General features: G+C 38.9%; 1 protein-coding gene across 3 annotated transcripts; it reads right to left on the bottom strand.

Moving 5' to 3' along the window:
- Positions 1-387: 387 nt before the first annotated feature.
- Positions 388-26,895, bottom strand: DDX52 (DExD-box helicase 52). Of its 3 annotated transcripts, none has more exons than XM_072646970.1 (15): positions 26,692-26,895; positions 25,281-25,494; positions 24,741-24,880; positions 20,568-20,753; positions 18,518-18,661; positions 17,613-17,724; positions 17,143-17,215; positions 15,685-15,888; positions 15,096-15,186; positions 10,435-10,557; positions 10,120-10,270; positions 9,850-9,925; positions 6,825-6,896; positions 6,129-6,221; positions 388-576 (listed from the first exon to the last, which is right to left on the bottom strand). In XM_072646970.1, exons 1-15 carry the CDS (start codon positions 26,776-26,778, stop codon positions 573-575), a joined length of 1,770 nt encoding a protein of 589 aa, XP_072503071.1. In that variant the 5' UTR covers positions 26,779-26,895; the 3' UTR covers positions 388-572. The 3 variants fall into 3 exon arrangements, with proteins under 3 accessions (XP_072503071.1, XP_072503070.1, XP_072503072.1); XM_072646969.1 differs by lacking the exon at positions 388-576 and adding an exon at positions 1,866-2,898; XM_072646971.1 differs by lacking the exon at positions 388-576 and adding an exon at positions 1,866-2,898 and having other exon boundaries at positions 25,281-25,460; positions 26,692-26,880.
- Between the last annotated feature and the right edge of the window lie 1,038 nt (positions 26,896-27,933).

Below are 27,933 nucleotides of genomic sequence, written 5' to 3' on the forward strand. Positions count from 1 at the left end.
CACGTGACCTGGCTTTCTTCAAGTACCTGAGGCTCTGCGGTGTTTGCCTACGACTCGCCCCGCCCCGCCCTGCTCTGCCCCGCCTTGCATCATCCCGCTTGGGTTGCGCCGGGCTGCCCCATGTTCCGTAGCTACGGCTCTGCTTGGGTTAGGGGATGCCCTGGGTTCGAATTCTATCTTAGACATGTACTAGCTTTGTTACTGTCATCAAGTCCCTTAGTAATAGTAACTAACATTATTTAGCACTTTCTTTGTGCCAGGCATTGTGCTTTACAAAAGTATCATTTGTTGCTCACTTACAAAAGTATGAGCACTTTACAAAAATATCCTTTGATACAAAAGTATCAACGTGCTTTTCAAAAGTATCACTTAATGTTCACAAGCATCTGGGAGGCAAGTGCTATTATTCTCACTTTATAGATTGGCACTGAGGTAGAAATTCAAGTGACTTGTCCAGTGTCCCACGTGTCTGAGGCTGGATTTGAATTCAGGTCTTCTTGACTCCTGTTCTTCCGACTTCTGGCCATCCAACTGCTTCCTGGAATGCTGAACTGCCCTTGGCCTCAGTTTCCTTATCTGTGAAACGGGATAAAAATATCTGTAGTACTTGTTCAGTCGTTTTTCAGTCGTGTATGACTCCTCTGTGAGCCCATTTAGAAATTTCTTGGTAGAGATACTGGAGTGGTTTTGCCTTTTCCTTCTCCAGCTCATTTTACAGATGAGGAAACTGAGGCAAACAGGGCTAAGTGACTTGTCTAGGGTCACACAGCTAGAAAGTGTCTGAAGTCAGATTTGAACTCCAGAAAATGCCTCACTCTAGGCCCCTTAGCTGTCCCCACAGAATTGCTGTGAGCCACAGCTTCCAATTCAAGGAGAGCTTTTTATACACATTACTAACTTGGACTCAGTCAAAAAGCTGTACCCAGAACCTAGGCCATTTGAGGTTCCCCAGCTCTGGGTTACACCCTTTCAAAGGAAACCTTTTTTTAGGATTGAGGAAACAGAGACAAGTTCATGAACAGATGGCAAGGAGCCACCTGCTGGGAAACCATGAAGGTTTAGCTGAAGTTTAACATTTGTAGTGGGTGAAGTGAGTTATTTCATGGGGTTACTTTTCCTCCTAAGAAAACAATGGTGAGGGCTGGGTTAATCTGGGATAGATAATAAGGATTTCCAATCCATTCCACATACTGCTGCAAAAGTGACATTCCTAAAACATGGGCCTGGCTGTCACTTCCTTGCTCACCAGTGACTGACTCTTTTGTTTTAAAATACTCCCGTTGGCACTTAAAAGCCCTTCCCAGCGGGTCTCTGGCTAACCTCTCCAGGCTTATTAATGTTCCCTCTTTCTCCAGTTTTGGTCAAACTGGCTACTTCCTGCTCTTCATCCCTACCTTCAGTTTCTACCCATGCCTGTGCATTCACATGCCTATAATGTTCATTCTTCACAACCCTACCTTCCCCCCATCTCAACAGCATCCCTATCTTTCTTCAAAGCTCAACTTAAGCACTCCCTCCTACCAAAGTCACCTTCTAAAATTTGTCTATATGGTATTTACATACCATGTGTGTTTTTAAATATATGTATACATTTAAAGATGTATATGTTTGCAAATTTCCCTGATAGAAATTGAGGGCACTTTATCATTTTTACTTATTGGTGCCTGAAACATAATGTGTATCTAATAAGGCTTGGTAATTGATTTGAAATTTGGGAACAGTATAGGGCATAAGTATTCTATAATTATTTTTCACAATGTTAACTATGCTTCCTCCTCCCATTAATCCACATTAGTGAGCCTTGACTTTATTAGAACACAGTATAAATATTCTAAATGAGCAAATAGTACAAACTGAGCAGGCCATTTCTGTGAGTCGCATTCTTGAGATCAAGAAGCTTTTATTTCATAGTACAAAACCAGCATTTAAAAAAGTGCCAAGCCTACATGCACCAAAGAATAATTTCTATCTCCCTATGTGGTATATTTGGCAAGGATTAATTTACAAGATGAAATAAGGGCAAAAATCCCTTAGGGAGGCAGATATATGAAGAGTAGTGCCAAAAGAATATCAAGTAATAGGAACATTCATTCCTATCAGGATAAACCACAGATCAGTTTCCCAATAAAACCAATGGGTATGGGAAAAAATTAGGATGCAACAATGTTGATTAGGTGGTGGAAAAGGAGGTGCCACTGGCAGTGATCTAACTGCAGGAACAAGATGGTGGGAGGAGTTTGGTGCTTCCCTTGATAGAATGAGGACAGTAACAGAGGAGCTCCAGTTTATTTCCAGGGGCTTACGTTACTCCAGTCAGGATCCCCAAGCTATATAAGGAATGTTAAATAAGTGAACATGTTATGCTTAACTACATGGTGTGTAGCTTTCGTGATGATTCCAGATGCATCTTGAAAAGGTGTTCTCAAATTCTCAAGTGACACCTGAAGCTCTATTTTGTCTTCAGGGGCCATAACAACAGTGATCACCCCTTTCACCTGCAGAGGAAACTTTCAGAGATGATCACCCCTATCTGGGTGTTTCTTGGTCCATCTGTGCATTAGGGTCTTCTATAAGAAGTTCTCCTACGGATTCAACTCACAGACATTTCCAAGAACAGTTTTCCTTTCAAAGTATTATCCCTAAATACACCTCTAAGTTGAAACTTGATAAAATACAGTGATAGTACATGATCATATATCACTGTCCTGACAGCTTCTGGGAGTTTTATTTCAGTCCAGGAGATCGGCGACTCAAAGTGCTCCATGAAAACAACACTTTACACTGGAATGCTTAAGGCAAAGGAATTATATTTCTGGAACAGTCTTTGAAGGAATCTGATTACTATTTCTGGTTTTAGTAGGTGCTGTCTTCTTTCTGGCATTCTGATGAGTAATTTTTCTGTGAAAAAGAAAATCAGCAAGCAATCGAAATCAGAGGCAGCCCCTCCTCTACAAGGCCCCTCCAATCCTTCCTAGCCAAAAATGCCCCTTTCTTCTTGGGACCCTGAATTGCACCCTACACCTCTCTTGAACTCTTCTTCTATTCTGCCTTATCATAGAGGGGATCATATTTCCATATGTGTTTCTACTGAGAGAGAACTATTTCCACAATGGCAAGGTCCACGCCCTATTTCTCTCTGTATATCTCCCAGGACTTGCAGAGTGTATTACATGAAAATGGCATTTAATAAATGGTTAGAGATCAGAGATCTAGATTAGAAGGGCCTCAGAGGCATCTACTCCAATCTCCTTATTCTGAAATGAAGAAACTTCCTCAGATTCCAGAGCCAAGGCATTTTCCCTTGCAACACCCTGCCTTCCATGTAGATACATGCCTTAGCACTACTCATGATTACCTAGTACTCTGTTGTTTTCAATATGTTCATAATGGCTTACTTTAAATTATACTTCATAATTTTAACTTTACCGTGCTGTATTTGCTTACAACAAACCTGTCAGGATGGTGACACTCAAGTATGACTCCTCAAAGACCTGATGTGATCCCATGGCTGGTGTTCCAACTTTTTTATACAGACTTAGAAGACTGTGTCCTGACATGATAGCTAGACTCCTGAGAAGCTGTGTAGTCTATCTAATTTAGATTATTATTACTCTTATCATTATATGGGTGAGACCATAAACCAGGTATCAAATATACAGCCCTCCTGAGTGTAGCCTGAGCTACATTAAAATGTAATTGGGAAATATTTAACAAAATTAATAAAAACATAGATAACATTACACTTTAAAACTAAATCCATGAGAGGCCTACAGGGATCCTTATGGACTGATTGGTGGCCCCCGTTTGTATTTGAATTTGACACCCTGCCATAAACCATTCCAAATGGCTTTGTGGATGATTCTTAGGCACTCTAAGGCTCTTCTAATCTATCCTCTCCAATTCTAATACGTGAGGTTTTACTACATTCTCAAACACAGACCTACCAGGCCTAATGTGGACAAGTGCCAGGCAGCAAAGAGCAACCTGTCAGGAGACTGACTGCTCCGTGGCCTTTACTCCCTTACAGTCCTCCTGTGCACCCCCTCCTCCTGCTGAAGTTCTCAGCAGTGACTCAGAGTCACACCAAAGATCTCACATCTTGACCTCAGGCCCTTACCCTCCCTGATCTCTCAGGGGAGTTGCCCCTTAGTCCTCATTGTCACTTCATACCATAATAGCTATGAGTCTCAAACCCTGAAACTCCTCTGACTCAAATCTTGCCTCATTTCTTCCACACCTTACTTCTTCCAAACTTGCTCTTTACCCCATCAGAACATGAATTCTTGGATCCCTCCCCAAATCTCCCTTTACGGTGCCCCTATCTGTACACCTTAGCGTCATCTTGATTCCTCCCTTCCCTTCCTTGGTGAGGTTGCCCATCTTTCCCATTTACAAATGCTTCCCTGCCCACCCCCCCGCACCCCTAACCTGGTTTATTCTAAAAGCCTGCTAACTAGTCTCCCTACTTCCACGCCCTCTTCTCTACAAGTCATTCTTCACAAAGTCACAAAACTCATCTTCCTAATACACAAGGTTTGACCAAGTTTTCACCTTGCTCAAAAACCTTCAAGTGTTTCCTATTGTTTACAGGACACAATACAAATTCCTGAGCCTCCAGACTGATTTTACTTTTCCCCACTGGTCCTACCTTCCAATTAGATTGGACTACCTGCCCACCTGGGGAGGCTGGGGGAGCAAGGGAGAGAGTTGGGCTTGGAGACTGGAAGTCCTGAGCTGAAATCCAGCCTCAGGCACTTACTAGCAGTGAAACTGAGGAATGTGACTTCTGTTTACCTCAGTTTCCTCAGCAATAAAGTAGGGATAATAATACCACCTACCTCCCAGGGATGTTACAAGGATCAAGTGAGATAACATCTATAAAAAGTGCTTTCTACAGTGCCTAATACATAGTAAATGCTATAGAAATCTTGTCATTACTATTATTATTATTGTCTGCTTCTGCCTACATGGAGAACAATTTCACAAAATAAACTCTCATTTAATTAGAAGCCCCTCCACATCTCTACCTGGTGCAGTCTTTCTTTTCCGTCGAGGACCTGCTCGGCTACCACATTCTCCATGAATCCCTCCGTAACCTCTCTTTATCCTTGACTTTTTTTTACTGCTTTGTTGAACTCTTCCTATATACTCATCACATCTGAATTTTCCCTGCACATGGAAAGCACTTACTGTTTACTGAACTGCCCAGTAATCTACAAAGATTCCCAAACTGAGAATCCTCTAAATTATTTTCAAAACCTCCACAACTTTTCTCTACTCTTAACCAACTGACCTTTTTTCCCCCACTATTCCCAAATGTAAAACTGGAGGCTGGGAACTTCATGTTCTCTGTACATGTCATGTTCATTGGGGCTTACATGTAACTGGGAAAGAAAAACCTTTTACAGAATGACTTTTAACTCACCAGTGTCAAAAGTATTCAAGTTTTTCAGTTCATGATATTCTTTCCACTTACACTTTCCCTTCTGCCTGTCTAAAGCCTACCATCCTTAAGAGGTTATTATCTATTCCAATCTCCAAAGGCTTCTTTCTCTGAATTTGTATTAATGCTTTTTTTTAAAAATCGTTTTATTTGTGTTAGTTTTGTATCCTTAATTTGGCAATAAGCAACTTTTGGACACTTATTGTACCTTAAACATCTTTGTATCACCTGTGGTATTTAACAAAGTACTGGGTACACAGTAAGGCTTGATAAATACTTGTTCACTGAATGAAAAAGAAGAGTATCTATCCTGCGCTGTTTCCATTAAGCAAATACTGCAGGGTAATGGAGACATGTAGGACAGCCCACTGTTGGAAAATCTTGCAACATGGAAACAATGTCTCAATTTCAAAAGCAGGAACCTATGACTTCTGAAAAAGAATACTGCCAGTAGATGATAAGTGGTGGGAATTTTGATCGGTGGTAATGTCAAATCCCATTTTCAAAAGGTAGAAAATGAGAGCACAAGAGTACACTGACCAAAATACTCTAAGGCTCATTTCTTGGCTATCAAAGCTGCCGAGCTGCCAAAAGCTGGAGTATATTAAACTTTTCATAGTTCAAAATAAGCCTGTCATACTACCTGATGGATTGATACAGTAGCTATTTCTAATCACATACTTACTGTTCACTTTCAGGGTTTTCTAAGAAATACTTTGGGGTTGTATTAATGCTCTCCCTTTCCAATGGTTTCTTAATCATCTTCTTCTTTTGTTTGCTAAGAAATACAAAGAAGAGGAGGCAGGAGTAAGATTAAATGCAATGCAACTAAAAAAAATCTGCCAATGGTTCTATCCCAAAGCAGTTTTTTCACTCACTGATTTAAACTGAAAGTGTGTTTTAATCCACAGATCACCACCCAGGATGAAGCACTAGGTGGCACCCACAAGATGCTGCAGAGTTCAATTAGTTTTAAAACGTTCTAATTTGATGAAAATAGTATTTTGTTCAACTTAATGAAATAAGCACTATATCTGGATCCTGTCTCTTGGGGCAGTTTGCTCCCTTCCTCAAACTTAATGAGCTAAAAATTCCCCAAAACAATTAGGTCTATCTTAGTTGCAATTAGACAGTAAGAAAAAATAATCCCAAATGTAAAACTGCTAGGAAGGAAACTGGTAGTTGAAATGTGCAGTGATATTTACAAAGCTTTGAAGACAAACACTTTCATTTTAAAGACTCAAAAAGGTGACAATTTTCTGAAAAAAAAAAATTTCACAGAATTATCAAGAGAATTGAATCAATCTATTCACTGTTGGAAACACAACTGGATGCATTTCCTGCACATGGTAAGAAGTTCAGTTAGATAGTGGGATGTTACCTTGGAAGTTTGTGGAAACTTCTGATGTACTCTGGCACAGGACACCCTGCCTGCTGTATCACATTGGCAACACTGAAACATAAGTCGGTGGTCATAAATTGGTATCTTATGAAATCACCGTCAATATTATCAAACCCACTAACCTAATTAATAAACTCTTGGTACAACAGCACAAAGCTGTGTACATTAACAATTATATGATGTTTTGCTGCACTAAAGTGATATAATCACACCCACATTAACCATGGAGGACTTGCTGAAGGGCTTAATAGTGGGACTAATAAACAGTCACTTGATGAGAGAACTTAGGATAAGAATTGGTAGTTAAGAACCAGCTGTCACTGGTATTTAACCTCTATCAAGCACTGAAACCACAAAGGGTCCCATGTATTTGAGGGAGACATGGGCCTCCATCCTCTAGGAGACACTGATCAAACATAGTCGAGGCTGGGAAATCAAATTCAGAGGAAAGCTAGATTTTCCCTGAAACTACTATAATACTTCAAATACAAAATTCCATTAGATCCCAGGGCCTGCCTCTCCTCAAGCTTAAGTTTTGATGTCATTTCATTATATCCTCCCAATAAAGGCCCTTACAACCCCATAAAACCCCCTAAACACATAAGAGTTAAACAAAACATTGTTTTGGCTACATTGTTTTCCAATATTGACTATATCTGAAATATGCTTCATTTTATACCTATAGTGTACCACCACTCTAAGGTGGGAGGCACTTGAGCTTTATGTTTCACATACTAGATAAGTTCTTCATCAGCACAAAAGTAGTTTGGAGGCAACACAAAGGCTGAAAACAAATTCAAATTAAACGCAACAAAAATCTATTAAGGTGCTGTGCTAGATGCTGGCATTACAAAGACAAGAACAATATTATTTCTTAATTTCAAAGATCCTCCATTCTATTTGGAGCAGTGAAGGGCAGTGGGAGTGAGAATGCACCATAATGGGCAAATAGATAATAAGAACAAAAGAGGATGCACTAATCACATAGGAAGGTTTGTGTTAATGTAGAAGTGAGAGATGGAATGCCAAAATAAAGTTTCCAAACTTGTATTACTGCAAGATATTCATTATAAGGAAGAGAGTCTGGACTTGTGATTTCTTTGGTATAGAACACTTCTAAGGTTAAGAAACCTGCTCTATCATTTTATAGTGTTAGACTTGCCTGGGGCACTGAGAGATTAGGTGACTTATCCAGAATCACAAAGTTAGCATTAGTGAGAGGTGGAATTTAAATGCAGGTTGTCTTAGCTCTAAGCCATCTTTCTATGCCAGGTTGCCTTTAATTATATTGAGGGAACAGAGCCTAAGAGCCTGGATTCTGAAAAAGTTTCCTATATGTAAAGGTTTCACCAAAGTAAAGTGCTACAAATAATATTGTATTGCTTTATTATAAATAGAGATGATGATGTAACCCACCATCAGGCTTATTGTCTACCAAATAACTGATAATTTTATTTCTCTTGTTAAACCTAAAAATAAAATCTGTTTTCAGTACAAAATAGGCCAACATGCCTCAAATCTTAACAGCTGAAACAAAGCACAGCTTATTCTTGGCCATACGTTGTACAAAGATTGCACTGTTTTTAACAGAATTCAGAATTTGGTGATTGTGTGAAAGAGCATTCATTCCTATAAATAAGTTTGCAAAGCTGTTAAAATGACCTGGGTTCAGCGTCCTACTTAATGTTACTGGCCTAATTGTGTGATTAGACATAGATTGATTTGAGCAAAATTTTTAGAGCAAATAATTCTTGTGAAAACTCCTGCAAGATAAGCCTTTGTTGCTAAGCTAATTCTGAGTATAAGGAACAGCAAAGAACTTTGTTCAATAGCTCCTGACTGGAAAAGTGAAGTTAGCTTTTTTTGAAACCCAAACTACTGATGGTACTATCAGGCACCTCCTATGAATGAGCTTCTGATTTAAAGAGATGACCTCCAAAGTTACTATGAATATGGTCCTATCAGGAAATCGCTAAAGGACTATAATGCAGTTAAAGCAAAATTAAGAACATAAATCTTTAGCTTTTAATGGACTATACACTAGTGTACTTTGTCTAGTTATATATAATTTCCTGAAGGTAATAAAATACTAATGAACCAGTCTTTTTTCTAAGGACAGGTTTGGGAATTAAGTTTAAAGTTTGGAGATAACTGCACTAGCAGTTCTACAGGGCTTTTGTGAGAAAAGATGCCACATAAATGTGAGTTAGTATTACCTTGAAGTTTTGTGGAAAAGTTGTCCTTCCCCCTTCTACCTCTTTTCTTTCTTTTATCTAGGTCCCCTCTTTCCTCTGCTTTTCACCTTCAAGAAAAAGATGACCCCATCTTTTTTTTCTTTTATGGCTATCCAGTATTAGTCCTGCTGTGCTAACCAATCAGAGGACTGAAAGTCAAGAGAAAAAAATTTTAGTCCTAGCTCTGCTTCAACTAGATATTATGTGACCTCATGCAAATGGAAACCTTTGGGTCCCGTGGGGACAAATACCTATACAGTGAGGGAATTGGACTGGGTGAATTCTAAAGTCATTTCCAGTTCTTAGATTCCAGGATTCCATGACAAAAAGTTCTTTTCTAAAGGAAAAAGATGTCTTCTAATTAAACATACCTGCCATCTAAAAGGGATGCAATTGTAAGGAGAACAGCAGCAGACTGTAATCAAGAGCTGAAAGGCCTGCCAAATGTAATTTTAATGATGATTATGTACAGTTTGGAATTATAATAGATGAACCACAGTGCTCCTAGAGAGTACTGAAGAACAGAATTAGAAACACTGAACTGTCCATCCTGACATGAATATCTCCATAGGGAGATGTTCTGCTGAATTTTCCAATTCCTTCAGTAAAATCTGGTAGATCATTCTGTGATAGGTGAACAGAATCTGGGACCTAGAAATGACTTCAATGACAAAATGCTGAATAAAAATGTGATAGTGGAAACATAAAAATGTTCCCATTAGTCATATTTTCCAATAAAAAAAAATGTTGAACCATATTTCATAGTTTACCTCCGTAATAAAGGTTTATCATCTTCAGTGAAGAACGTAACAGCCTTTCCTTTATGTCCTGCTCTTCCAGTTCTGCCTAAAAAGTTACAACCAAAAAAATTATGAATCAGATCTTGCTCTAGCTCAAGATGCAGAAGTGTCATGATTCATGGATTTATAAGGCATCAAGAGGTGAGCATGGTCAAAGAGAAGAGAAAGTTGGTCAAGGTGTACTGAGAGCACCATGAGAGAAAGGATTCCTTTTTGTTGAAATAAAAAAGCAACACTCACCTATCCTGTGAATATATTCCACTGCACTGGTCGGAAAGTCATAGTTGATTACTAAGTTCACACCTTTAAAATCAATTCCTCTTGCTAGCAAGGCTGTGCAGATGAGGACCCAGATTCTTCCTGCTCTGAAACTATGGACTGTGTTATCTCTCTGATTAACAGGAAACAGATTAAATATTAGTTGTCAGCTAACCTCCAAATTCCACTTAAGGAATGGAAAAAATATGCTATATTAATTTGATATAAAAACAATCCCTTTAAAAAAAGTCCAGTAAAGATAAATTTCAGAGTTTCTATAGAATATATTGTTCTCACCTGCTGCTGAGTTCTCTCTGCATGAATTACATCCACATTAATACCTTCATAAATGAGTTCGTGGAAAAGTTCTTTAGCTCTTTCAATGGACTGAACAAAAACAAGGACAGGGGGGTGGAAACCCTGAAAGAGAAAGGAAAATCAGCATGTACAAAATAATTCTAACAGGTTTCACATTTATTTTTTGGGGGAGGATGTGGGGGAAGGCAATTGGAGTTAACTGACTTGCCTAGGATCACACAGCTGGTAAGTGTCTGAGGTTACATTTGAACTCATGTCCTCCTGACTCCAGAGCTGATGCTCTCTCTACTGTGCCACCTAGCTGCCTCAGTTTTACATTTCTTTACAAAAACATACTCTTCATTATCAAGTGTGCTCAGTCGTTTTTCAGTCATGACTCTTTGTGACTCCATTTTGAGGTTTTCTTGGCAAAGACAGTGGAGTGGTTTACCATTTCCTTCTCCAGCTCATTTGACAGATGAAGATACTGAGGCAAACAGGGTTAAGTGACTTGCCTAGGGTTACATAGCTAATAAGTGTCTGAGGCCAGATATGAACTTGGGAAGATGAGTTTTCCTGACTTCAGGTCCAGTGCTCTATCCCATGTAGCTATCCATAATCAGTGTATAATTCGTCAATGTTTCACAATGTGAAACTACAACTATCACACACTTAATAATTTAACTTGTCAAAATCTCCTTTCCCTGTCACACTTTTCCAACAAATGGTCTATGCCCACTATGCCACCATTTCTTTATCTCCCATTCTCTTCTTACAAAACAAAAACCATCGTTTCACCTTCACAGGGGACCACAACTGTACTGTCACAAGGATGAGACCACAGGAGCCCAGAAATCACCTTAGACAACAAATACGTTATCTCTAAGCCAAATAGAGAAAGATGCCAGTCAAGGGCAACGCTGGTTTATAAAACAAATTCATTTATAATATGTTGTGGAGAAATATAGCAGCTTACAAGCAAAATTATTGCATTAAATGGAAAGCAATGGAAATGAAAACAAGTTCAAAGAAATTTGATATGGGACCCAAATGGGATACATCCTAATAATAGCACTTACAGACAAAACTGACAGGATAACAAATGAACACAAATGGAACAAATCTGTCAGTATTTCTTTAAAGATCAAGTTGTATCACTGGTGAAAAGAGACCACATTTGGACATGAAAATCAGTTCATAATGTGCTATAAGAAGTAGAAATGACAGTAAAGAAGGTAAAGCTGGGAAGGCTGGGCTAGAGCAAGCAAACACAGAGGAAATCTGTGTTGGAAAAAACAGATCTTGAAATCATTTTTCAGGGAAGGGAAAGATATATAAAGAATGGAAGGAAAAATGAGATGACATCAATGCCTCCCTCCCAAAAGGTGTTTAAAACTCCTGATTAATACTCTACTTTCCAATCTTTATGAGAATGGCCTACATGTACATCAAGAATATCACTGATGAAAATATGATAAGGGAACAGGAAGACTTTTTCAAATGATTCTCTTCAGCAAACCACATCATTATATTAATGCAACTGACTAAAGATTCAGAGATTACGTATTATATTTTAATAAATATTTGACCTAGTAGAAGCATTAACAGTGTGAAAAGGTTCTGTCAACAATCTCTCACTCAAACTTTAAGATCATACAAAATTACTTGATAAATGTGACCCAGAGAAAATATTATTTAACCATACTTTGGTTACTGCCAAATGAGGCATGAAAGAAGGAAATGAATACCCACCAAAGGTGTTTACCACTCTCACAGAGGATGTGTTATAGGCCTTAAACAGAAGAGGGGCTCCCTGTAGATAGTGAGATCTCTCTGGACTCCTTTTTGCAGATGGTATTATGGTAACTATATTAAGTCCCAGAATATCATAAAGCTACATAAATGATCATTCTAGTGAGTGACTTGTCCAGGGTCACAAAGCTAGTAGAACCAGGATTTGAAATCAGGTCTTCTGAATTCCAGCCCTCTATTCACTATATTTTATATCTATATCATTTATGTATAAATATATAACATGCTGCCTCATGTTCATATATCTTGTATGAGTACTCAAGTTAAGATGTTATAATGAATGGCATATAAAGGTCTAAGGGAGGAAATCCAGGAAAAAGTATCTAAGCGTATAAAGGAGAGGTGGTCACATAACATGATCATGTAAAAAAAAGATGGCCAGCTTGAGTGCTCCACTGACACCTCCTAAATGCAAAGGTCAAGAGGACAGCTTCCAGCACTTGGCTGGATTCACTGTGGAGATCTATGTAAGAAAATGGGCAAAAATCACACAAAATAAGGTGTAGATAGGCTATAATCTGTACAGAGGGAGGGAATATTCATACTGATGAGCTCAATCACTGAAATACTCAAAGGTTGTATGGTTTGCCAAATACTTTTCTCACAACCACCCTATGAAGTAGGAAGTGCAAGTACCATCTATATGACAGAGAAAACTGAGCAACTATTACTTGTCTGTGACTCCAGAGCTATTAAGTGTCTAAAGTGACATTTAAAACTATGCTTTCTGACTCTAATACACTATCAGGTCAACTACAATGATTCTTGTAAGCCTATAAAATTGGTTTCTGTCCCTCAAATAAATTCAGTTAACATTGTACTTAAACTTAAACACTCACCTTCAGTATTCATTAAACTTTCAGTGGCATCTAACATTGGTGACTATCCATTCCTTCAAACGATATTTTCCCTGGGTTCTGTAAACATGCACTTCCTAGGTTTTCCTCCTGATTTCTGAGTACTCTTTTCTTTTTCAGTGGCTGCTTCTTTTCCAATGACCTACCTAAGGGTCTTGGGCAAGGTCTAATTCTAGACTCCCTGTGTTCCTCTCTTTTTATATGCTTTCCCCGAATGAACTGATTATCCCTCTTTGGTAAATAAAGAAGCTGAGGCAAACAAAGGTTTGAGTGACTTGCCTAGGGTCATTCTGCTAGTAAGTGTCTCAAATATCTGATCTGATTCACTCCATCTGACTTGGCCAATCAGTTATCAAATCTTATAAATTTTTCCTGAGAATGTGTCTCTTCTCCAACTAATGTCACTCTTGGTGTCATAACCCTAAATCCACATGCCTAAAATACAACAGCTTCTAAATTGTGTCTCTCCTTCCTAATCTATCCTACTCACCACTGTCCAACTCTTCTTTTATAAAACTTGCTTTCATCATATCATTCCACTGCTCAAAAATCTTTAATGATCTCCTTTTTATATAAAGTTCTGTCTTTTACTCAGTTAACATAAATTCAGTCCCGGCACACAAGACTCCATAATCTAAGCTCCATCTTTTTTCTTCAGCCTTACTCTCTTACTACTGGATAAATGAAACAAGTATTTGTTAAGCATTTACCAAGTGCAATACATTGTGCTAAGCACTCTGCTCTGCCAGAGCAGTCTCTAAATTGTCTTCTGAGAACATTTTTTTCATTACCATCTCCTTACAAATACTATTTTCAGTGTTTGGCGTGGTGCCTGGAATATGGTAGACATTTAATAAATGTTTATTCCCTTCCCTCCCCCTTGACTTAGGCAGTTTCCAAATGTAAAAGCTTTCTCCTTTCTTCTGTCTGTCTTTTCAAGAACCAGATAACTCCAAGAGTTTCATCAATCACTGCAGTCCACAATGACTTCCTTCCATCTTCTTTGAACTCTCTAGCACTTATCTATATCATTCTTTTGGACATGTAGCTAGACACTGTCCTGCACTGTTACTTAATTGTTGAATGTACATCTTATCTTCGCTAAATGCTAAGATTTTGGAAGGCAGGGGTTATTTTACCTTTTCTCTGCATCCCCTTCACTGCTAAGTATGCAGAAATCATTACTTGCTGAATGAGCAGTTTAAGAAGCACTGGACTAGATGACCTCTAAGGTATGTTTCAGCTATAAATCTGTGACCCTATGATTTTTCTGTTTGGGGCACTTCAGGCCCTAAAATATGTTCGCCCTCATTTCAGATGGCATTGAAATAACTACTGTGAATTTTGATTAGCACCTTTATGTCTTTGTTGTATGTCTGTAACCATCATAATTCTATTTTGTTCTGTCCTGCTGTCTACTCTCTTTTTTTCTCAATTAGGCCCAAGTTATAATGAACATATCTTGCTGAAAGGAAATGGAAAGATCTGCTTAGTGTTGTATACTCTCGACAAGGACTTGGGGTCCTCTATATAAAAGGTAAAGGAAAACTGATCATGAGGCAGGATGTTGCACCAGACCCTTAAGTTAGCCAGAAGCCCTGCACTCCAGGATCTACTGTGATGCTTATTAGCACTAAAACTTTAGACACATCTAAACTACTCTGAGCTTCACTTTCCTCTTCAATAAAATGACAACACTTGTATACATATATTACATGCCTTACGGAGTAGCTGGAAGGAACAAATGAAATAATGCATGCCAAAGTGATTTCAAAATGTAAAGTTATATAAACGTACAAAGTCATTACTTTTGTTATCATAACCTTCTGAACTACCAACCTCTCTCTGGAGGCCAAGTGAGGCCCAAAAGGCTTCTGCCAACACAACCCTGGATTATGGAATAGTAAGTGACCAAAAAATGCTTATGCTTCTCTCTCTAGGGTCCACAGCTTGGTGACTCTGACCCAGCTTCAGCAAGAGATTCAGAAATACCTTCTTAATAAGGTCTCTCATGGCTAGAAGTTTGCCTGTCTCAGATCCAACGAACAGGAGTTCTTGTTCCACAGTCTCTGCTGCAGAATTCCTAAAAACAGAAATCGTCTCTTAGGGAAGATATCATGATCTGAAAGAGCTCAGAATTTTACTAAACATCTATTTGATGCAAAGTAGCTTCCAATCTGTCCCCTACCCATTCTTGCAATATTAGCAATACATTAACATTATGAGACACAGTATAAAATCAATCCAAATGAAATTTAAAAGGGGAAAAGAGACAAGCAGATCACTGACAGAGGGGTTCCCCATATTGTGGCCCTTCCTATTCTTAGGTTAGCCAACAAGAAACTAAGTTGGCAATAAGGAACCACATTTTCACAGCCTGTTGTGATGGGGCCAAGAACAGGAAAAACATACAAAGAGATGAATAGTATATAATATAAAAAACCAATATTTTAAAAAATATTTATTTATGTATCTCTAACCGTAGAATTCTTAATTCACTTTAGGTTGAGAAACATCTCTCTGATGTGCCAAAAATGGATTCATCTATTAAAACCAGAAAATATGGCAGTAGAGGAATTACCTTGCTCCAACGGAAATAGAAATAACACTGTCCAGGTTGAGTTTACACCACTGTTCCACATCATGTGCAAAAGTTGCACTGAACATAGCTCTCCTGACCTTGTGAGATGTGCATGCCAGGAAAATGAAAGCCAGCTGGTCTCTGAAACCAGTCTTTCCTTCTTCAAACAATTTGTCAGATTCATCTACCACCAACCATTCCACACTATGAAATGATAAAACACACTTCTTGGTTAGTGAGCTGAGAGATAAAGTCACTTAATCTCAGTTTTTTCCTCTGTAAAATGGGGCTCTAAGACTAGAATCAGGGCTTCTTAAAGTTTTTCTACTTGTGCCCCACAGTTTAAGAAGCACTGGATGAGATGACCTCTAAGGTATTCTTCAGCTTTAAGTCTATGACCCTATGATTCTTTTGTTTGGGGCACTTCAGGCCCTAAAATGCGTTTGCCCTCATTTCAGATGGCACTGAAATAACTACTGTGAATTTTAATTAGCACCCTTAAGTCTTTGTAACCATCATAATGCTATTTTGTTCTGTCCTGCTGTCTACTCTCTTCTTTTCCCAACTGGGCCTGAGTTACAATTAACATATTACTTTGTCTTTAATAATGGGACAAACATTTCTACCTGCTACTGAGAGAAGAAAGTAGATCTGAGGAAAAATCAGGACGAACTGTCATAGATTTATAGCTAAAAGACACCTTGGTGGTCACCTAGTCCAAGACCTCCATTTTACAGAGAAGGAAATTGAGATTAAGTGACTTTGTCTAAGGACACGAAGGTAGTAAGAAGTAGAGCCAGGATTCCAAGGCCTAATTTTTGCCTCCACACCCAGTATCCTTTCTGCTGCACCACACTGTCCCCAAATTAACAGAGTAGTTACTATTTTATCATGCAGAGAGGATGTGTGACAGGAGAAAGAACAAGAGATGTGGAGTAAAGGACCTGGGTTTAAATCTCACTTCTGCTACTTCTTACCTATGTGCCCTCGGTCAAGGTCCCTCCCTTCTCTGGGGCTCAGTTTCTTCCTCTCTAAAAATGAGGCAGTTTATTGTACTTGATGATTTTTAAGGTCTGTTCCAGCTCTAAATTTAAGATCCTTTGAAAAGCAAAACAGAACCTTTCCTATCTTATAGACATCTGCTAGGAAGAGAACAAGTATATGTGGGGAGAAAGACAGGAGCAAGTGAACTGAACTTGAGAATCAATGGCCTCTCCTGTGACCAGCTAGTTAGGAAGTATTTGGTAATGGGCTTGATGAGATACATTACCCTTAACAATAACGATAATAATAATGATATAACAATTAAAAATGATAAAAATAACACCAGTACTGACTAAAAGGGAACAGACAGAAAATTTCAAATGGCAAGAGGAATAGCAGAGGATGGAAAGTAACCATTTGAAGGAAACATACAAAACACCAAAAAGAACTCATTAACACACTCTGTATACATACTTTTTTAGATCTATTCCTGGAGGATCTTGTTTCAACAAATAAATTAATCGATTTGGAGTAGTCACAAGAATATCTACAGGAAAAGAACAAACAGAATTCAACCTCCTCAGACTAAGAAATTTAACCTTCTTGAATTTTTATGATGGGGGGAGGGAGAGGGAGAGAGTGGAGAGGGAGAGAGAGGAGAAAGTCAAACAATGAAATTAACAAGACTGGCTAAATTTTAGCACATATCCATTATCATGATTTCCTAGACCTACAGCAAGAACACCCTAAGTGGAAAGGACAGATGTGGCTGAGACTAGAAATCACATCTTTGATTCCTAGTCAAGTACTATCTTCTAGGCTTCTGTAGATCCAATTCAATTGTGTATATAGGACCTCATTTAGTGTTGTCTAACATGATAATCTTTTAAAAGCTATTATTAAAAATCCCTTGCCTTTTATACATCTCCAAATGAATCCCTTACCAAATTTCTTGGATGATTTAGGCCCAAACTTCTTGGCTGCCACAGCTGCCTTGTGTATCATATGTATTCTGAATCCTGTGCCCTCAGAGATTCTTACTAACTCCCGATGAGTCTGAAATCGACAAAGGCAGCAGTGAGGCACTAAAACAGACAATTATGTGCTTCATCAATAAAGTCTCATCAATCATATTCTTGTGAACCCTTTGGACGAACCGCTAAATAAATCTACACACTAGCCAGGAAATTTAGCATTTGGGAATTCTAAAGTCCATTAGGGAAGCACAGGTCATTTCTTCCAGAACAGAAAGCTGGCTCCAAGGAATTAAAGACACAGTACAAAACTAATTTTCTGCAAACATCTGTGTGGAACCATGCAATTTCTAGACTGGAGCAATGCCAGCAGATGCTTCAGTTAAAGATCAAAACCAGCTGGGTTCCCTATACAATTCTGCTTTTTCAAAATGAAGAAAAAGTTTCACTTCTGGATAGAAATTTGAAGGTAATTTAAGCATTAGAGTAGCCTTTCATCTCAGAGAATCTTAAAAGTGTTACATAAATAACCTAGCAAAAAAAAAAATTTATCTTTTAGGAAGAATTACACGGAGAATAAAAACTTGTTTACATGCATCATGAGTTACTCTTATAGAACAGGAGGCTATTAAAAGCACAGAGAACAATAAGCTTTGCAGGAGCAATGGAGCAAACTCTAACTTGCTTGTGTGCCTTTGGGTAAGTCCCTTCCCCTCTCTGGGCTTTAGTTTTCTTCTTTGTAGAATGAGGAAGTTGAATTTGATGACAATATATGATGGATAATCAAACACTGCTCTCATAAGTTTTCTATTTCCCCAAAATAAGACCACTAAGACAGGGGCCAAAGACATGGTCCTCTAAAAACAAAGCCTTACCTGACTGGCAAGTTCTCGTGTGGGTGAGATGATCAGAGCTCTGAAACCTTTATTTGTGGGTTGTTTCAGCTGCATTAAAATAGGAATACTAAACGCCAGAGTCTTTCCAGATCCAGTAGGAGCTGAAGCCAGCAGTTCACGACCCTAAAGACAAAGAATACACTGAGTACTATGAAAGCCAGAAAAAGATTTGCTAATTTTTTTTATTTTTAAGGACAAGTTCAAATGCTACTTTGATGTCATCTTCCCTGGTCTGAAGAGATCCCTTTCTTCCTCTGAGATCACAGAACTTCATTGGTGATGGTGGTAGTAGTATTAATAATGATAATAGCAGCTAGCATTTATATAGAACCTACAATGTGCCTGGCACTATCCTAAGAGCTTTACAAATATTATTTAATTATGATCATCACAATAACCCTGGGAGATAGGTACTATTATTACCTCCATTTTGGTTATGGAAACTGAGACAGAGGTAGTTGACTTGTCCAAGGTCACCCAGCTAATAAGTGTTGGAGGTGGGATTTAAAGTCAGGTTTTCCTGACTTAAGGTCCAGCACTCTATCCATTGTGTCACCTAGCTGCCTCTGTACCTCTGGCTGCTTGGTATCTCTCTCTGCACTTGTATACTCACTCTATGCTACATTTGGTATATGCTAAATTGAAGCTCCTTGAGTTCAAGGCCATATCTTACCCATCTCTGAATTCCCCTCACTGACTATTAAAGTTCCTTTTGTAAGTATGCATTCAATAAATGTTGGCTGAATTGAGTGGAAGCTGACTTTCAGATTCTAGTCAAATGTCAACAATCACCACAGAAATAAGACTAAAACTATAGGGAGCACTTCCAATCACTCAAGTTTTTTGCAGTGTTTTATAATGAACCTCAGTATCTCTTCTCCAGCTTTGTATCCTTCCATACTGTTTGCTTCCTCCTGGCATCACTAGATTGTTATGAAAATCTGTACTTTTACTTTTGGTTTAAGGTTATTTCTGTTCCCTGAAAACACAAAGAGTACAGCATCTGGTATAATTTATATTTGGTGAAGTTAACAAGACAGTTTAAAGTAAAACATCAATGCTAAAGCCAACTTTTGTTAATGAGTCAGAATGAGAGGAGAGATAATTGAAATAAATATAATTTCTAAATCTCAATTTATCCTTTGAATTAAATATTCTATGCCAAACTTTTTACTTTAGCAAAGTAGTAGAACTGAGCAGTGATTTCTTTCTTTATTTACCATCTGGTGGAGAATTTAATATGTAAAGGGATAAGTAAAACTGAGGAGGCAAAAGAAAAAGAAAAAAGGACCTGGGTCCTGAGGCTGATTAATTCCGAAATAATAACATGGTTCTCATAAAGTCCTTGTAAATTTTAATACTCACAAAAACAATCTTCAAGTGGCATTTTAAAAACACATTTGTTAAGACAACTACATGGCATAATTATACAGAAATAATCTCTAGCAAACCTCTTTACTCATTTGGTCCTTACAATATCGCTGGCAGGCAGGTCCTGTTAATCTCCCCATTTTATCAGATGAGGAAACTAAGATAATTGAGGTAAAGTAACTTGCCCAGGGTCACATAGCTACTAAGTGCAAGGCAGGATTTAAATTTAGATCTTTCTGATTCCAGACCCAACACTCACTAAGTCACCTAGTCTTCTGATTCCATGAAAGCAAAAACAGTTACTGTGGACTTGAAGGGAAAATGTGTTCTACGGCAAAATCCACAGGAGCCATGAGAAAAAAATTAGCTTTTGTTGTTTTTGTTAGTTATTCATTACTAAAAATTTATACTGCAGAAAGCTTTAATTTTTAATAATTAAACATTCAAGAGTTCAGAAAGTATATAAGGACTTTAAGATGCATACTTTCTGAAAGAATGGACATAATGATGACACCTCAACTAAGACAAGCAAAAAAATTTAGTTGGTACAACTAGAGATTTGAAGAACAAGAAATAAAAAGTTTAAGACCCCCAGTTCTGAGCACAGTTCCACTTAGCCTGAGATGTGCAATCATTAAGCCCAGATGAGTAGACTCACATGAAGCATGACGGGAATTGCTTGCATTTGGATTGGCGTGGGGCTCTGGAAACCTGCATCTAAGATGTTCTGGAGTAGTCGAGAGTGGATCTTATATTCCTGGTCAAGTTGCTGAAATGAAGCAATGGGTTCTGGGAGATCAGTTCCTTGGATGTGAATTTTGTGTTTATTTCGGAAATGGTTTATCTGGAAAATGAAGCCAAATAGTCTCTGAATATCAGCCAAAGATATTTTTAGGAGTAAAACACTAGAAGTGATATACACTGTGGTCAAATTATAGTACTGAAGCTCAGAGTACATTAAAAGTGAGAAGATTTGAGGTGCTATAGCATATATTTGTTAAGTCCTATAAGGAAAGTAGGGAGGAAATGCACCTAGTGCCCCTCTCAGAAGCCAAAGATCACCAGAAGCTGGTCAGCACTTGTCTATGTCTTCCTTATATTTAATCTTTTATTTCTTACTTTACCATCTCAAAATGTAAACTCTTGGAGGAAAAGTTTAGAGTGCCAATCAATCAATAAACCTTTAGTAAGTGCTAACTACATACTAGCTGCTGTGACCTACACTGTGTGGTGATACAAATACAAAACTGATAGTCCCTGCCCTCAAAAAGCTTGCATTCTACCAGTGGGATACAACACACTCATAGCTGAGGCTGGAGAGGAGCTAGGGGTTCCAAGGCAGAGGGAAGGTGCATCACAAGCAAGGGGGACAGAATGGAAAGGCACAGTGGTGGATGACTGAATGTTATGTATGGGAAACGGCAAATAAGCAGCTTTACAAGGAGCACAGAGTGTGTATGGGGTAATGTATAATTAGTCAGAAGAGACAGAGGACAGCTAGATTATGAAGATATTTAAATGTCAACTAGAGGACTTTTGTGTTTTATCCTAGAAACAATGGGAAATCCAATGAAGTTTTTTGAGTAGAAGAGAGGGGCTGTCAGATCTATGATTAAGGAATATTGATTTAGCAGGTAAATGGAAGATGCATTTTTAAGGGGAGCTACCAGACACAGATGACTAATTAGAAGACTACTGTCAAAGTGAAGGTGAGAGAGGATGAGGACTTGAATCATACTGGTTGTAATGTGAAGAGTAGTATATATTACAAATGCTGAAGAAGTAGACAGACAATAATTGGCAACTGAGTGGCTATGGAGGAAGGATGAGAGTGCCAAGCTGAGGATAACTCCTACATTTTTAATCTGAGTGTCTGGAAGAATGGTAGTACTTTTGACAGAAACAGGGAAATCAGGGGGAGGGATGGATATAAGGAGAAAGAAAATGAGTTCCTTTTTGGACATGCTGAGATAGAGATGATTGTGAGACAGGGAGATATAATGCAGACAGTTGCATTGTGTGTGTGGGACTGGAGCTCAGAAGAGGATTGGATAAGTGTATTTGGGAGCAGTATGCACAGAAATTATAGTTGAATTCATGAGGTCTGATGAAATCATTTAAAGAGAATACATCAAGAAGAGGAGAAGGCCCAAGGCATAGCTCTGGGTACATCCATATATGGGGGAAGGTTAAGGATGATGAACTTGCAAAGAAGACTAACAGGTAGAATGAATAGTGTCAAAAATCCTACGGAGAGGTCTAGGATGGGAAAACAAGAAAAGTTCATTGGATTTAACAGTAAAGAGATAACTTGGTGAGTTTCAGAGAGCAGGCAGGATGCAAGCCAGATTGCAGGGGGTTGACAAATGAGTGGGAGGTGAAAAAGTAGAGGAAATGAATGTAAAGAGCCTTTTCTACTATGGAATGATAGGATTAAGTGATTTCTGTTCTCGGTGCTAAGCTCAATACCAGATTTAATATGTAAATTCTCTAACCTATCAAAATCCAAGTCAATCAAACAACCACTAAGGAGTTTGGTATTTCTCATTCAGCCTGTGTTCTATCCCCTAATCCAGGATAAGGCAAACTCTGGTTTCTGGGCCAATGAGGCATGGGTTCTTGGGACATTCCACCCCTTGACCACCTGTAGGTCACTCCTGGAAACAAACCAGCTTTCCTACTTCTCTCATTTCAAACCTGTCCTGACAAAGTTGGAAACCACAAGGAGCATAGCAGTTGTTCAACAAACCCAGCTACATAAGAATAGCAATGTTTTTCTTTTCTATTTGTGATTTCTTTCTTCTCCCTTTCCTGTTCCTGTTCTCTTCCTTTCACCCGTTAAAAATGGGTCATTTAAGGAATAGGTGAAATGAACAAGTTCCCTAACTTCATCTAATCCTGCCAAAAGTAGACCCTCTGAATACAATGAACCATCCAGGTAGGAATTTAATGCTCTGGTTAAATTCATATAGGACCACAGATTTTAGTGATGAAAGAGACTTCAGAAGTCATTGAATACAACTCTTTTCCTTCATTTTACAGATGAAGAAAGTGAGTCTCAGTGAAGTGTCCCAGAAGTAAAATGACTAACCCAGGGTTGCACAGCTAGTGTGTAATGTGGGATTCAGAACCAAGTCTTCCTGACTTTATGCCCACCTTATACTCCATAGATGAAAAGAGGTTGAAGTAAATGAAGTTGAAGAAGGAAAGGTGAAGGTAGGTATGTGACTTTATGTGGATGTGATCAGGGGATTTACATGGTCAGTAAATGACCTTACCACTGATCATCAGTTGTTATGGTACACAGGAAGGGGAGGAGAATCAGGGAGGGAAGATGGAGAGATGTGCTATGTGTTATATGATGCTCCTGTCAGAACAGAGTGCCTGGGACTATATTAGGGAGGGAGGGGGATGGTAGGGGAAGGAGAACAGGTGGTGGAAGAGAGGTTATTAGCTATAGGGTGGGACCCTAAAACAGCAGTCAATTGCTGTGGAATCAACTAATAAGCATTTAGTGCCTACTATATGCCAGGTACTGTGCTTAACAGAAAAAAAATGACAGTCTGCCTTAAGGAGCTTACATTCTATTGCATACATATATAAGTATAGAAAAATTTATAAAATAAAGACAAGGTAATTTCTTTGAAAGGGCGATCCCAAGCAGCTGGAAAGATGAGGATAGGCACCATGAAGAATGGGATTTGATCCTAATTTTAAAGGAAAGAAAGGATTCTAAAAGACAGGAGTGTGGAGGGAAGGCATTCTAGGCTAGTGAAAAAGCACAGAGAGGAGAGAAAGAACAGCAGTAAGATTATGGAGTTCAGGAAAGGGAAATATTATAAAATAAGACTAGAAAGGTAGATTGGAGGCCAGGTTGTGAAGGGCCTTTAATGCCAAACAGGAGCTTTTATTTGATCCTAGGGGCAAAAGAAAGAAGCTAGTAGAATTTATTGAGTAGGGAGACTGACACAGTCAGATCTAAGATTTGGGAAAAGGTATTTTGAAAACCATACAGAGGATTGATTTTAGTGGGAAGAGATGAAAACAGAGACCAATCAGAAAGCTACTGTTAATAGTCCAGGAAAGAGATGATAGGGGTGAAATAAGGTGCTGGCTATGTGAGAGGAAAAGAGGAAACAAATAAATAAATGCAAGAGACCTAGTGGAGGTAAAAACAAGATTTGGCAACTCATGGTATGTGTGCAGTATATGTAGGTTTTTTCCTAGGAATAGGCAGTGATGGACTTCCAATAAACTAAGTTTATTAGAAAATTGTATAATTAGCAACTTGAAAGCAAAAAGCTAATGAGGGTTACACAATACACTGATAAACATTTATAGTCAAAAGGGCTTGGATATGAATCTTGGCTCTGCCAGTATTACTTCTGTGACTTCAGGAAAGTACCTTTAACACTATGGGCCTCAACTTCTTCATCCATAAAATAACACCTTCATGGTACAATGTTAGGGGACCTGGTTTCAAATTTCAACTCTGACGACTACTACCAGTGTGACCCTGGCCAAAAAAATTACTGTCACTGGGCCTCAGTTTCCTCATCTGCAAAAGTGAGGACACTGGATTAGATGGCCTCTGAGGTCCCTTTCAGGTCTAGCTCCTATGATCCTATGGCTAAAAGGCATCTAAGATACCTTCAAATACTAAATCTATGATTCTCATACTTTAACAGTCTAGATTCAGCTTTACCTCAACAGAAATTCAAGATTCCAAAATGATCCAACCAAGTCCAATGGGAGAAAATGATAACAACCACAAACATCATGAAATCAAAGAAAGATTCTAATGTTTTTTGGTTTAAGAAATTAGCCTAACCTTTTGCTTTCGGAGCCGTTCCAATTTCTCTGCAGTTAGTTTTTTTTCTTCTTTTCCTTTTTTATCCTTAATCTTGGCTTCCAACGAGGACATCCATAGTATGGTTTCTTCTTTGTTGTTGGAACTGACTGAAATAGTTTCTAAGGTTCAAAATAAAAAAAAAAAGATCTTGGGTATACCATTTATCTTTCCCAGATATTAAACTTGCATGTCCATATCCTTTGAAGGAACAACAATGTCTTCTTTAGTTTATGGATATAACAGATGTTCCTTTGGGTGAAGAGATTTTTCACTTTGTATATGTGTCCCAGGTCCCTGGGACCAGTCTAGTTAAGTCTATGGGTTCCTTCTCAGAATTATGTTTTTAAATAATTTAAGGAAATGGTAAATTTGAGTTATATATATATATATTAATTATAAAATAAAGATGTAACTTTTTTCCTTATGCAAGTTCATGGACTCCCTGAAGTCTAACTGCAGGTCCCCCAGGGATTTGGGGATTCCGGGTTATGTTTTAATGCAAAAGAAGATAGTACTAACCAGAAGCTTGTTTTTTCTTCTTCATGCTTCGTTTCCGCTTCCTTTCAATTCTGTTATCCTCACCTTCAGGTTTTTGCTGTAGTCTGTCCTCTCCCTTAGATAGGGTATTATCCAATGAAGCTCCATTTTCAGCTGGAGTAGATTTCTTGCTTCCAAAGAAGTTCAGTTCCTCTAATACCTCTGAGGAATCAAAGTCAAATTTCCTTTTTCCGAGCTGAGAACCAAATGATTTGAAATGAAATTGATTTATCGACTGTTTGTCCCCTAATTAGAACTGGCAGTAGGAAGACATATCAACACCAAGCATTTGTGTTCCTACTACTATAGGCAGAAGGGGAATTTAGATACTGAACTGAATATAAGAAGCATTGTTCTGTTTTGAGGGTGAGTGGAAGCAAGGGTTTAATTGGAAAACTTTCAATGGCTCACCTTTACAGTTTTTATGAACCATAAGCAAAACAACTTTGTCACTGTTCCTGAAAAGGGTTGTGTCAATCTATTCCCTTATGGCTCCATTCACCATCCCTGTGACTTTTTAAACCAAAATACCTCTCTCAATAGATAACTTGCCTATATATGTTTCTCTCTCTATTAAAATGTAACCTTCTTGAGGGTTGAGGTTTTTTTTTCTATGGGTATTCCCAGCACACGGCCCAGAGTCTGGCTCACAGTAAGTGCTTAGTAAATGCTTTTTCATTCATTTATTTCCTTACTCATTCATTCTACTCATTTGGCATCTAGCACGTTACCCTGCACGTTATTTATCTTTTTATGTGTCCTTACTTTTTTTCTAAATTAGATTGCAAATCCCTTCCAGGAACCGATTAATTCAACAGGCATTGCTTTCTAGTATAAAGTACTGTGGCCAGGGCCCCGGGTTGGAGATACAAAGAAGTCAGAGTCCCTGCTCTTAAGTAGCAAGACACAGACACACAAAGTTAAACTAAAAGGGTTCAGCGATCACGCCGAGGAGGTCGTGGAAGTTCGTGCTGAAGGGACTTCCCTTTTCAAAGCGGGAATCCCCTCTAGAGCACCTCAGTGACAGGGAACAAGAGGCAGCCCGTTCCCCCGTCAGCCCCGTTCTCCACAGCTCCTTCGGTCTAAAACACGTGTTCAGACCTCTAGGGGGGTTGGCTGCCCTTCTGCGGACACTACATCTACTTCTTTCTGAAAGCCTAGAGGGCAAAGGCACAAAACCCGAGAAGCTGCGGGGCCAAGGCAGGTCAGAGACATGAGGCATTACGTAATAAATTAGAAAATGAACAGTACAGAGGCAGGGCCGAGCCCGGCGGCGAGCTCGGGGGGCCACCAGATGCCCAAGCCGAACGTATCCCCGACAGAGCCCCGGCGTCGGTGGACGCACGTGTCCAGCGGGATTGCAGCCCCTCATCGCCCCCTCTCCTGCCCTCACCTGGAATCGCGCCGCGTCCGCCGGGAATCGCCTCAGGTCGAACTTGGCTCCGACGCCAAGGCGACGGAACAGATCTTGAACATCCATGTTTAACCGGCAGGCCTAGCGGTGGCGGAGCGCATGCGCATTGCCGCCCCTCTCAGCGTGGGGGTGGGTGGGAGGAAAGAGGAGGAAGAGGGCGGAAATGACGAGAGGGGCGGAAGTGACTCAACGATTACGTCATAGGACTTGCTAGGCATGCTCTCGGGAGCAGTAGCATCCTTGAAAGGCACCATAGATTTAGAACTTAATTAAATCAGAACTAATTGGCATTTAATCCATTTTTAAAATCCATGTTTTTAAAAGGCTCCACTAAGAGTTGATGGGTACTATTGTGTGGGTCAGTTTTAAGTGAGCTGAAGCAATAACCTGATGCGTGAACATTTTTCCAGACTTCCCAGAAGCAGTACAGGCAGGCAATGGATACATTGTATTATAAAATAAACAAGAAGAACTGAAAGGATTTAAGAAGCTTGGCAATGGATACATTGTATTAAAAAATAAACAAGAAGAACTGAAAGGATTTAAGAAGCCATTGTTAAATTTTTTTTTATTCAATCAATGAAAATACGCCTTCTCTCCTTCTTCTCCATTGAGAAAGAAAATAAAAACAAAACAATCCCTGTTACAATTATGTATCAGCAAGCAAAACATCCCTCCATTGGCCACGTCCAAAAGAAGCGTGTCTAAATCTGCACCCCGAGTACACTCCCTGTCAGGGTGTTTTACATCATGAGTCCTTTGGAATCTGGTTTTGCATTGCATTCATCAGAGTTCTAAAGCCTTTCCAAGTTGTTTGTCTTTACAAGTTACGCTTTATAGTATAACTTGTTTTCCTGGTTTTGTTCACCTATATTGGCTCATACAAATCTCAGATTTCCCTGAAACCACCCCTCTCATTGTTGTGACAGCACGATAGAATTCCATCACCTTCGTGTACAATAACTTGTTTGATCATTTCCCAGTTGATGAACAGTTTTCAATTCTTTGTCACTGCAAACAGAGCTGTTAATATTTTAAGTAAAAGGGCTCTTTTCCTCTTTCTTTAATGTTTTTGGGGTAAGGAACCAATATTGATTCATAAAATAAAATGAATAATTGTGATTATGTAAAATTAACAAGGTTTTGTGATTCCACAACTAAAATTAAAATAATAGCAGAAAATTGTGGGGGTGGGGGGTTGGGGAGATGGATGGGAATCTT

Source organism: Notamacropus eugenii, chromosome 2, assembly GCF_028372415.1.
Source record: "Notamacropus eugenii isolate mMacEug1 chromosome 2, mMacEug1.pri_v2, whole genome shotgun sequence".
NCBI lineage: Eukaryota > Metazoa > Chordata > Mammalia > Diprotodontia > Macropodidae > Notamacropus > Notamacropus eugenii.

Coding starts and splice junctions, on each gene's coding strand:
- DDX52 (XM_072646969.1), bottom strand. CDS start 26,778: ATGGATGTTCAAGATCTGTTCCGTCGCCTTGGCGTCGGAGCCAAGTTC. Junction 10,558..15,095: donor TGAGAGACCTTATTAAGAAG/GTATTTCTGAAT, acceptor TTTCTCTTTCAG/GGTTTCCACCCCCCTGTCCT. Junction 9,926..10,119: donor GGAATATATTCACAGGATAG/GTGAGTGTTGCT, acceptor GTAACTTTTTAG/GCAGAACTGGAAGAGCAGGA.